Source organism: Molothrus aeneus, chromosome 12 (assembly GCF_037042795.1).
Source record: "Molothrus aeneus isolate 106 chromosome 12, BPBGC_Maene_1.0, whole genome shotgun sequence".
Taxonomy (NCBI): Eukaryota; Metazoa; Chordata; class Aves; order Passeriformes; family Icteridae; genus Molothrus; species Molothrus aeneus.
The window spans coordinates 11,041,878-11,053,992 of record NC_089657.1 but is presented as its reverse complement, the minus strand read 5'-3'; the positions used below and the strand labels follow the sequence as shown (position 1 = coordinate 11,053,992).

General features: G+C 44.6%; 1 protein-coding gene across 2 annotated transcripts in view; it reads left to right on the top strand.

The window, feature by feature from the left end:
- The window catches only part of CHCHD6 (coiled-coil-helix-coiled-coil-helix domain containing 6), a 109,229-nt gene extending 97,436 nt beyond the window's left edge, over positions 1-11,793 (top strand). For both annotated transcript variants that reach the window (XM_066558049.1, XM_066558048.1), the window contains one exon: positions 11,241-11,793. In XM_066558049.1, the coding sequence (XP_066414146.1) occupies positions 11,241-11,264 (24 nt within the window). In that variant the 3' untranslated portion in view covers positions 11,265-11,793. The remainder of the gene's footprint in view (positions 1-11,240) is intronic.
- The last annotated feature ends 322 nt before the right edge of the window (positions 11,794-12,115 follow it).

Sequence of the window (12,115 nt, the reverse complement as noted above, 5' to 3'; positions counted from 1 at the left end):
TAACCTTGCTAGCCTGGAGTATTACTAGCAGCTAACCCTGACAGTGCTGAGCCACAGGAATTTGTACCCACCTGTTCAGACAGGTTGTGCAGCTCTATGCTACTCAGCAGGTTTCTGAGGCAGCATCCTACATATGTGACCTTGGTCTTTGGCATTAATGATGCAGTGAGTGAAACGATGAGAGGTTGTTTAAAGTAACAAAAGATGGTTTTGCTACATGGCTAGGGCAGGTGTGGTTTAATAATTGTACTTGTCCTTTCTTAAAACATTCTCATCTGTTCAAGTCTCTTGCTTTGCTCATGCCAGGCAACATGGCATGGAAATTGCTGGGCCCTGGGTGCTGTTTCCAGTGTGGGATGTTATGGGGATTCAGAAATTCAGACTGCTTCATGGATTCATTTACTTGGATTAATGAATCTGTCTATGCCTCTGTTTCCCCAAGAGTAATGTGAAGTTACTTACATCAGAGGGATTTATGAGCTTTTTTCTATATTGGCCATTTTGCAGAGTGAAATTCAGCTCAGAGGGCTCTGCAGAAGGACAAAGTATTTGAGTTTATTCTCTTATAATCCTGGTTACAGAAAATTGGCAAGTTCCTGTTTAAAATCTCTTTAAACACAAAGTATAAGTACTCTTTGGCTTTTTTGTCCTCTTTCTTCCTGTTTTTTTTTTTTCTCTCTCTCCTTCCTTTACATTTTTGTTTTTATTTCAAATGTTCCTTTAAACTGCAAACTGTACAGGTTGTGACCTGAAGGCTCCTCTGTGCTGGCACAGATTTGCAGAAGGCAGCTGAGGGCTTGCTTTGTTTCCACTGGTTGCAAGTGTGAATTAAATGTATGTTAGTGGTAAGGTCTTTGTGGGCAGAGTTTAAAGAGGTGTTGAGTGACAGTAGAAAAGAATGGTCTAGGAGGGGGGCAGAGAGGATGTAGCTTAAACTAAATATGATGCTTGATTTTTTCCACAACCTTTACAGGAGAAGCATGAATGTGTTCGCAGTCCACAACTCCCTGGTCTCTTCCTCCCCTGTCCCCCTCCCTTTTTTTCTCTCTCACCCTCTGGGGCTGCTGTTTTAGATGAGTTGGTTCCAAACAGACAATACTTTCCAAGCAGATAAACAGACACCTAAGCAGCTGCACTGGTATCTATCATGAACAGGCATGCTGTACAGTGAGGAAAATTACAAGATGGGACTGGCATCATTTGTCATATTATAAAAAATTACAAAGCTCTCCCTCCACTTGAGCAGCATCCACAAGACAATTGAACAACACACTTAAAAACTGTCACTTTCTTTTCCAGTCTCTTGAATACATTTTCAAATGCTAACGTTAAACATTCCACCTTCAGGTCCTCTGTAAAGAATGTGTTTTAGACAGATGGAAGCAGGTCTGTGTCTTGACACTGATGCAGGACTATAAATTTGCAGAGGAGGTGATAGGAGATAATTGTTTAGAAGGCTTTTGTGGCTTATTCCAGCATCTGGTATTTTACTGGGGTGTCCTCTGAAGAGGGATAGGGACAGTATGGAGCTAGAGAAATGCTGAGCTTGTTTTTCACTTGGTAAAGGTTTTTAATCTTGAAAGAAAGATTTGGAATTTACACAGGAAGAGACACTGAGAAATCAAGATGCATCTCCCAGAGTTCACCACGTTCCCTTCGTTTGCTCAGACCCACGGTTCGGTTGTAGGGCATTTGATCTCCTGGTCTCTTCATTGCACTGGTTGAGCTGGGTGCCAGCGGGCAGCCACTCAGAGCAGATCCCTGTTGCTCAGGGACTGACTGTGACAGTGCCATGCTCAGGGCAGCTGAGCTTGCAGCTTCCCACAGGTGCTGCCTGGGTGTGCCTGTGGTTGGGCATCTCCATCTGATCTCCCAAGCGAGCGTCTCCCGATGTGTTACAGCCTCTCCACCCCGGTCCATGGGTCATGCCCGGCAGGAGCACCCAGTGCTCTCCAGCCCGGGCTGCACATTCCCTGCCCAGCGCTTCCCACTCCTTGATCTTGTCAAAGGGGAGTGGCACAGTGAAATGTTTAGTGTTTCTTGAGTTCTGAAACCTCTGTCCAAGAGGTGTGGCTCAGTGATTTGACTGTCTCGGTTCAAGTCATTAACATTTCAAAAGGGCTGTTAATTCTGTCTGGTTGCCTGAACTTGGTAGGAGATTGTCTAATTGGGGTTTGGTGAGGGCCAGCCAACCAGGCTTTTCTTCCTTGAGATCTAATCAGATCTTGCAGCTCCTGGGACCAGATATTTCAAGATACTTGAAAATTGGCAAGAGTTAGACATATAATTAATTCTTTACAATCTGATACTCAAATACTGTAAATGCTCAGTCAGCAATAGGCTTCTGGTGCAGGAGAGTTCAGTGCTGAGTCAAACAGGCTGATTTTGCTGAAATAATTCCAGTTTCTGGTTTGTACCTGGGTATGGGAGGATAGTTTTGCAAAATAATTTTTTTCCTCTATTTAATTTTACCCGTAGGTGCCCCTAGTCTTTGGGAGGTGTTTCACAAAAACAGGTAGGAGTCAAATCTCACTTCTATCTGCAAACAGACCTGAGAATTCCCAGTTTTCTCTTGACTCTATCATTGCTGATTTTTGCTTCTTCAGCCAGAAGAAAAGGAGAGCGACATCTACACCCATGTGGGTGAGATGAATACAGCTATCACACAAATAAAATTACTGGCTGCCGAGTAGCAACAGCTTAATGAAAATGTGAAGTGTTAAACAAATAAAGCCAGTCAAGCTCATAATACTTCTGTGTGGAATTTCACTGTATCACTGAACAAAAATAGAATTAGTCATAGAAAAAGGATATCTGGAGAAGTCTCTGCCTGCCTCTGTTCTTGGTGTATGTAGCCAGACTAGACAGGATTGAGCCATATTTTAAATCATATATGATACCCTGACCCAAAGAGGAATTCTCTTTATCCAGAGCAAGAGCCTGCTAAAGCAAGACAGAAGGAAACAAGATAAAGCACCAGATTTCCTCTGAAGCATAAATGCAAATTGTACAGAGGAATGGATCCCTTGAGAACTGAATTTTTGCATTTCTTTAGCATCTTCTCTTGGTGAATAATTATCATACCTCTGTGTGGTTGGTAAGTGGCATTACTCTTAGGTACAGAAAGGGAAACTGAGATGGGGATTTATTTCAGCTGCTGGAAGAAGCTGGGAGGTGACTGACAGTAGAGCCTAGGACTGGCTTATGCACTCTAGGCAGTGCTCACCCTCCTGGAGTGCACAGAGAAACTTCAGGGTTTAGTAACACTGGCAAGCACCTGATGAAATCCCCAGTCTGAGAATTTAACAACCAGTGTTGAGTGCCCATCTCAGAGGCACAGACAGTGCCATACCTGAGGTGAAGTGTTTTCAGCTGTTCTTTGCACTCTACCCAAGGACTGGACTTTCCTGTGCTTCCATCTTCATGAAAATTTCTGGAGTTAAAGACATGCTCATTAGAACTAGTGCAGGTTGGTAATACATCCTGGGATGAGTTCTGGAAAGACAAAATGCAGTATGTAAATCTGGAATCAGCTTGTGAAGAAGCCCTGCAGCCAAGGAGCTGCTATATTTGCCTCCAAACAAAATTACATCCTCTTTCCCTGGCTTCTCCCATCTGTCTGTGTGGGGCTGTGAACAGTCAGTGAATGGGCTGGGATGTTCCCTAGGATTTGGGAGGACACCTGGGGCTGCTCCCTCTATCTCCTGTCTCTCTCTTCCTCCACCTGCTCCCTGATGGCATTTCTTCACAAATAAAGCACAACTCAGCTAGGCTTGGTCTCAGGTGTGGAGTCACTGGTGTATTGAAGGTTTTGTGTCTGGGTCTGGAGCTTTAATACACTGGGGAATTAGAAATGTTTTAGGAGTTTAAATTCTAAGTACCTTTATTTTTCTGGGTGACCTTGTGAAACATCCTTGCACCAGACCTGTGTCTTGCTGTCCTGCTGCCTTTATCTAATTTGTTTTCTTGTGTATGTTACTGACATCCAGTGAAGTGTAATTTGTTTGAGAAGTGGCACTTATAACAAGGATGCTGGTAGTAATCCCTGCATTGAATCCCTATAGACACAATGTTCCAGGAACAATTAAAGTCACAAACTTCAATCTTGAGGGATGCACAGGGGAAACCTATCCTGAAATGAGGCTTGCCATATCTGACTTTTCTACTTCCAGTGCTTTTTAGCACTGTAGGATTTGCTATTTTTGTTCCAGGACTGAAGTAGATTTAAGAGGAAGTCTGACATCCTGAATTTACACATCCTAACAACAGTGTTCATCAGTCAGTCTTCTTACCATGTCCTTTCTCTACCCTTTCTCTCTATTAATTTTCCTCAATAGTCTGCAGGGATCATTTGCCAGCCTGATTCAAATTCCTGCACTTCCCTGGCATCTTGTTTTATAACATCTTGCATCATGTACTTTCCATTTCTGTAATCCATTTAATCCAGGATACTGAGATGGCTTTGCAGGTATTTATTGCATTTCTTTCTTCCTCGTGTAAGGAGGTAACAGGTCATTTATACAACTTAATCCAAAGTCTCTTGGCTTCTGGGGTTATTTTTTCCTTTTATTTTCCCACTGATTATTCTGGAGGCTGGTAGCAAGAGCAGGAGAGACAGTATGGAGAAGTTGCCAATATTTGTGTCTATTGTTTCATTAGATTGTGCCCAGAGCATGGCTTGGCAGTTCAGCAGTTAAACCCCTGCATCCAATGTCCCCCAGCAAATAATGTTACTGTTGCCTCTCCTTAATTTTTGGAAGTGTTTGGCTTAGGGTTTGAAATAACGAAATGCTGTTGCATCAGTAAGTGGTTTTCCATTCCTTTTGGCTCTGGAAGCGGATATTCACAGTTGGGTGAAGTTCATTTTAATCCTCACAAAACCAGAGCTGGATTTGTACAAGTTGCCATTGTTCTGCTTTAGAAACACTCTGTGCCTTCTGGATCCCTATATCCCTCCCAGGGGCTAATCTACAAGCTTGCAAAACACTTGGGGTGACTCTAGTTGCAGGATGGAGGGGCATCCAGTGTTATCTCCTTTTCCTCCTGCATTGCCTTCTACCACTCAGTCCAGAAAGGCACAGGAGTGTTTGGAGCGTGCAGTTTCTGATGTGAGCAGATAGTGGGATGTAATTACCTTCCTCTGAGATACAGTCATTACACTGGCTGTAAAGAGAGAGGGTCACAGTCCTAATGGGAAATGATTTTAAAGCAATCTTGACCAAGTCTAGTGGAGCCATTTCAGAGCACTTAAAACTCAGCCAGTCCTTCATGGCACTTGTGATATGTCCACTTCATGCAGCAAGAGGCATTGGGATTAACACTTGTTGAGGGATAAAGAAAATCCATGATAAACTGCAGCATTGGCTCTGGGCAAGCATTGTGTGCTGCCACGGGGGAAAGGCACAGACAGAGCCTGGCTTTGATTATTATTGTTCTTGATACTGATTTGGAAAAACGCAAGGCTCTCACAGAAGCAATAAGCCAGAAGTCATGAAATCTGCCACCTTGGGCTTCCTGTGCTACAAGAGCTGCTCCTCTGTCCCCAGGCTTGGTTCCTGCAGAGGCAAGAGGATTGTTTCCATTTCCCAAGCAGGTAGCTGGGCAGATAGAGACACAGTCCCCACATCAGAGCCAGATCACTGGTGGGTGCACTGTTGGTTTACCTGGGAAGTTCAGACTTCAAAAATGTTCTGTTTTATAAGGCAAATTTGGTCAGAGGTTGTTTAATAGCAAATACTAGTTTGTGTTATGTTAGACAGGCTTCAGTGTGCTTTGGTGCATGCTGGGGCTGTGCTCAGTAGCAAGGTGAGGAGAAAGACTTCAGCAGAGCTGATGGAAGGTGGCAGTCAGCAGTTGTAGGTCATATTGAGGGGCTCTGGCAGGTCTATTGGGATCAGCCCGGGACTAAAAAGCAAACACCACTTCACATAAGCAATTTTCTGTATCTCAATCCTTTACAGAAGCACAATAGCCAAAGCTGTGCAGGTTAGCAAAGCTCTAAGCTGGTACCTGGGAGAGCGAGAATAACTCGTAGTAGTGAAACGCTCTATGTCTGATTTTCATCGTTTTGAGCTCCTCTGTAATGTTATTGGAAAACAAAAAATTGTTTAAATAATGGAGCAGACCCGATGAAATTGTGCAGTGATGCAGAAGGGGTTGAGGAAGGGTTATTCCTTTCTTTCCATTACTTTTCTCCTCCTGCCTTGCCTCCCAAACGTGGGTGGAATCTTCATGTCAGGCGCTAGCGACATCAGCCTGGCCCGGTGGCTTTTCTTAATGGCAAGAATGAAATTAAATGCAATTAACATCGATTGAGCAAAAACTGCCCTGGGTTTGTATGTGGATTAATTAACAGTCATCCTTTCAGCAGCAGCCCTTTGCAGAGCCGTGTTTGTTCCTCCTGGCCCCTCTCTTTTCTAGCACATGTCCAAAATCAAAAGCACTGAGCTTGTTCCCTACTGCAACGTCTTGGGGTTACCAGCTCAGCAGGGAGATGCAGCCCCCCAACCAGGATGATTTTTTGTGCAGTCTGCTGACTGCAGAGCTGCTCAGTCAGTGGCAAAATATTTCCTGTTAAGCAAGGCTAATGACGGGAGCTCTCTGCAAGTTAGAACAATGATCAGAACAACTGTCTGGAGGAAATCAATGTTATAATGCATGAACAAACAGGTGAGTCTCAGAACAGCTGGAGATTAGTTGTATTGCTGGTAAATAACTTTGTATTCGGGTGATGCAGAGCAATGGGGAGCTGTTGAGGCAGAGCAAAGCAAGCAGTGGCTCTTGTGAGCCAAAGGAGAGGGAGGAGGAAACCAGAAAGACTCTTTCTGTTCCTAGCACTGTGTTGGTGGGATATGTAGACAGGAGACTTCCATGTGAAAGCACTTTCTGGGGTGTTCTGACAAAGCATCTGGTGAGTTTTCTGAAAAGTGTCTTTTCTGCTGTCAAGCCAACTTTGAAGACACCATCTGGGGAAGTAGCCAAGAAGTCATTGGGTTGAACTTGCCTGCTTTGCAAAACTATTAACACCAGTGCAGAGAAGAGGGAAAACAAAACTCTCTTCATAGCTTTTTGAATTAATGTTTTTTGTTGTTGCCAGGCATGCTCCTGGCCCTCCTTATTCCAGTCCCAAGGACAGCAACTGTTGGACTCCTGAAGGATGAGAGAGACAGAGAGGCTTTTCTGTGCAATAACTATATGGCACAGAAGTGCTGTGATCCATTAGTCAGCACAGCTGCTCCACAAAATAGCCAATACTCTGAGTGTAACAGAACAAATTGCACATAACCAAAAAATACCTACAGCATACATCAAACCAAAGTGACTCAAATGTCCCTTGCAGTGCTTTGGGGTGCTAATAGCCCTGCAACAAATGCCTCATCCAGTGTAAAGGCCTTGAACACCCATCTTAGGGCAGGGCAGGATTTTTTGTATTTTGTTTGTGCCTCTTTCCACACTAACTGAGATGAAAAAGTTTTGTGGTCACGTTGCTGAGGTCTGCTGTGTGCCAACAGGTATTGTGATGTTGAGAGCTGCCTGCACACGGCAGGCAACTAGGAACTATGGAGATTAATTTCTACTTTGTCACTGACACTCCAAATGTACCAAGTCATTTATCATGGGGATCTGCTTTCTGATTTCTTCATAGCTGCACAGTGCCCATATGTGTGAGTGCTGTGGTGCAACTGCTTAAAGGGATGTTAAAACAAAGGCAGGGCACGTGGTGGAGGGGACTTGCAGGGTTTACCCTGTGAGACTAACGCTGGTTAAATAAATATGCCTTAACACAGCTGAGGCTTGGCAAACAGTGTCTCTGGCAAACAGTGAAGGAGGAAGTTCTTCAGGGTCTGGCTTTTCAAGGAGGGAGATTCCTCTGCTGGCTGAGAGCCTCCAGCAAGGCCGAGAGCAGAGGCACAGAGCTGGCCAGCACTGGGGGAGGTGGAAAGGATGCTGCAGATCCACCAGGGAGCCCCCAGCTTCTGCACTGGGATGCAGACTCAGGAAGAAGGAACAGGACAGAGGAACAGGTGCATTAGAAAATCTTGCTGAAGCTTGCTCGCCCCAGTGCTGGGTACCAGGGCCTCAGCTCTGTTAGAGGACAAGGACTGTGTTGGGCATTGACTGGACTCCCTTCTCAGCAGGGGTGAGATCTGTGGAGCAGATCTACTTGCAGAGCTCAGCCCTTTCTCCTCACTCAACCAGAACCAGAACTGGAAAGCTACTGGCTTTCCCACAGGGGCTGCAAAGTGGCAGGCTGTGTCAGCTAAGCAGCCCATTTTGACTGCAGTTAGCTCCTGAGCAGGGTGCCACAGTGGTGGGAGAGCATGAGTTAGTGGCTCAAAGGTCCCATTTGCTATGAGAGGCATGGAAAAAAACAAGTGCTGTGTGCCCTCCAGCTGGACTTGCTTTCAGGACTGAACAGATTGCCATCCCTGTTTGTGCTGATGAGGAATTTGCCTTTGTATGGACACTATTTTCATATGTAGAGGTGCTGGGCTGGAGCTCATCAAGACTGGAACCTGGTTCCCTTCCTGGATTGCCTTGGCAGTGGCATTAAAAACAACCTGCCCTCCCTATGCAAGAAGGGCACTGTTCCCTTTCATCAGACTGAGGGTGTCATGCACTTTCCAAGGCTGTTCATCTCTGACTTCTTGTTCTGCTAAGACTGCAGCAGAGACCAGCTAATGCCAGCTGTGGGGCAGTCATTTTTTGAGGAGGCACCAAAACTTTTCAGCCTGAGCCTCAACTCCATGAATTGGGAGTATCCTGTCTGGTGAGAACAGTGATTGCAAACTGCCTGGGCTTGTTGTCTGTTCATCTTGTCTGGTGCATATATAATGATAAGGGCATGGAGAAGAGGTAAAGCTTCTCCTTCCCTTTCCTGGCTCCTTCTGCTCAAGGTAAGTGCTGTAGCAACCTGGTAGCATCTTGCAGAGAGGATTCCAGGTTGGAAGAAAATGAAAGGGTGCCAAGTCTGCGCTGGCATGGTTGCAAAGCTAGGTGGGCAAAGAGTGGCTTTAGTCTCAGAGTTAGGGTGTCCCTCAGCCCATCAGTTCTGGGTCCAGGCTCACTGTGCAAAGGATTTTGAGGAGGTTTAGTCATCCACAGGAAGATGGAACCTGATATTTTTGCACAAGGAATGTTTGTGAGCCTCCAGCTCAATGCATACCTGGTATGTGGGTAGGTTAGGCTGGAAAGAATTCAGTGAGGTTAAGAACTGGCTGTTTTCATTTTCTCCTGAAATAAGTTAAAATATCATAGAATCATATAATGGTTTAGTCTGGAAGAGACCTTAAAGATCATCTATTTCCAGCCCCCCTGCCATGGGTAGAAACACTTCTCCATGGGGAGGAGAAGCTTTACCTCTTCTCCATGCCCTTATCATTACATATACATTGCAGAAACACCTGCAACTAGATGAGGTTGAAATATGTGGTTATGATTTTGAACATGAAATTGTGTAACTCTGATATTTTTCAAAAGTGTTTAAAAAGAGAGGTTTTACTGTCTTCCAGAAGGGTTAACCACAGAGTAGGCACTGAAGTGATTTTGGTTTGTTTTCTTTTTTTCACAAAATGTAACATTCCTGGACACTTTACTGAAGTGTTACAATGTGAATACAGCAAATTACTTCATTGCAAAATTGATCGTGAGTTGTTACTGCTTCATTCACTGCAATTTCAGTGAGTGCTATTGGAGTTTTTAAAATATATTGCTCTGTGCGTAACTTTTAAGTCACTAATGATGAGAAAAATTACCTGGGAAATTAGAGTCAGTGGAGTATTATTGATGGTTCATTTGTCAGATTTCTGCATAACCTTTGTCTAAATAATTTGGTGTACAATTTTCTCTTTATTCTTGAGTTCTTTGAAGCTTTTTCAGTTCATTGTTGTCAGGGATGGGGCTGTCTTTGGAGATCCAAGGCCAGCATTTTCAGTCTGCGTTGGCCATGTGTCAGCCAATATCAGCCTGCTGTGCAGAAGCAGCCCAAATGACATCCTCGCCTTCTGACAGACAGTGCCAAGCATTCTAGCATAATTATTTTGTGATGTTTTCCATTCTGATTCACACTGAAGAAAGCTCAGCTCCTCTCCTCAGAAAGGCAAATATCTGGAGAGTAGAACTGAGCTCAAATACAGCCCTAATGAAAATGGGCAATGAGACTGTATGCAGTGAAATGTTCACTTGTCTTTCTCTAGTTGGCTTTAGCTGAATCCTCTTAATATGCATCAGCACTGTCTGCTCACCCAAAAAAAGGGACCTGCATGTATCCAGAGCATGAGAAGAAAGTAGCCTGTGGGTGGGCTTACCCTCTGTGACCCTGCTGCTCCTGCAGCACTGACACAGCCACGCCACTGCTGCTGCAGGAGAGCTGATTGCCCACACTGGGATCCAGCACTGATTTCTCAGATCCTCAGAGGGAGTGGTGCTACACTGGTGTCATGTGTGTTCTCATCCACTGCTGATGGCATTGTTGATTTCTTTGACTTTATTGATGCTATAAGACAAAAATAGGAAGAGACCACAGCAGACCTTGCAATCTCCATCCTAAAAACTTCCTAATTGGAAGCTTTCTGTCTTACAATAACCCTCAGAAGTTCACAGCTCATATGCAGATACCTGCAGGATCTGAGGAAGTACCACTTAGTAGGTTTCTGTGGGGACAAAGCAGATGTGATTTTGCTTTGAATTTTAGAAAGGCTTGGGTCTTAATAGAATAAAGGCTGTCAGATATGTCAGGAGTTAGGGTGGTCTCTGGGTCCCCATCTTTCTTCTTCTCACTTCTCTGGTGGTCACATATTGATCCTGTTCCAGGATGAGCAAATGGGGAGCATGTGTGTGTGTGTGTTTGATGGCAGCTAATCAAAATGCTCCTATGTCCTCCTATGCTGAGGCAGGGCTTAGTGTGAGGTTGCAATTACTCACTGCTCCAAGTTTTACCTGAAGTCACAGCTGTTCTCTCCCACTGTAGGCCAGTGGATTTAGAATCCTGATTGTTGCAACTCACCATGTGCTCTTGATCACAGACTCAGCCTTATGTTTGGTATCATGAGCTGCTTTCTTGCTTCCACACTCTTCTCCCCTTGAATATCTTGTATTTTACAGGAGGTGAAACCTGAAGATTTTTCTGAGGGATTTTCACCCTGCCAGTGCTACTCTTTCATTTCTGATGTTAACCTTCCCATGTCAACAGCTGCATAACTAGCTTACTGCCTTTTCCTTTTGTCTCCTTTTTTCTCCAGGAGCTGTTGGTTAATTCTGGATAAACATCATCTGCCAAAGAGCAGAGGACAGGGACCACGGACACCCTTGGAAGCTCCAGCATCCTTCTGGACAGACACTGACCAAAACCAGTGCCTTCTGCCCTCCATCACCAAGACAATACAACATGATTCCTCTTCTAACTGCCTGCATGTATCAGTCTCAGTGGATGTTCCTGGGGTTGGGAGAAGGCTCCCAGGAGCAGGGGATGCTATAATTTCTTTTCATTGTTTTGCAATGTAAAGAATTGTGTTGACCCCAGGTGCTTCCAGCATAGCTCGTAGCTTAGGGTCTTGCTCCAACACAAGCCTGGTTCCCCCAATTCTAACTTTGGTTTCACCAACCTACATGTGAGTTTCAGGAGCTGTTGCCTCTGTTTGTTTGCTCTGGAGAAAGGGGTCCCAAGTATTTGGAAGTAACCCTGAGTAGCTTGTTAGGATTAACTGTTCCTAGCATGCTCCCATTGGTTACACCAGCAGGCACATTCCTTCCCTTCCAAGGTTCCCTCCTAAACAATAAAGTGTTTAACAGTCACTGTGTGCTGTGAGATACTTTCAGTCCCATGAATTTGTCAACTGCTGTTTTCTGCCTATTGCCAATGCCAACAAAAACTCCAAATGAGTGTGAGGAATAGCAGTATTTCAAGTCACAGTTTATAATCAAAAAACTTGTTCATTTTGGTCCCAGGATGACTGGCTTATTTGAAGGTACTTGGTTACAAAGTCCTGGCTGAGGGGAGCTGGTGGTGTGGAATCATACTGGAAAAACCTTTGCCTGCTGGCTGCAGAGCTCAAATTTTCTTTCTTTTCACAAGATCTTGTTCCTGCTGTGTCTGCCACAAACCACTGTCCCTTTC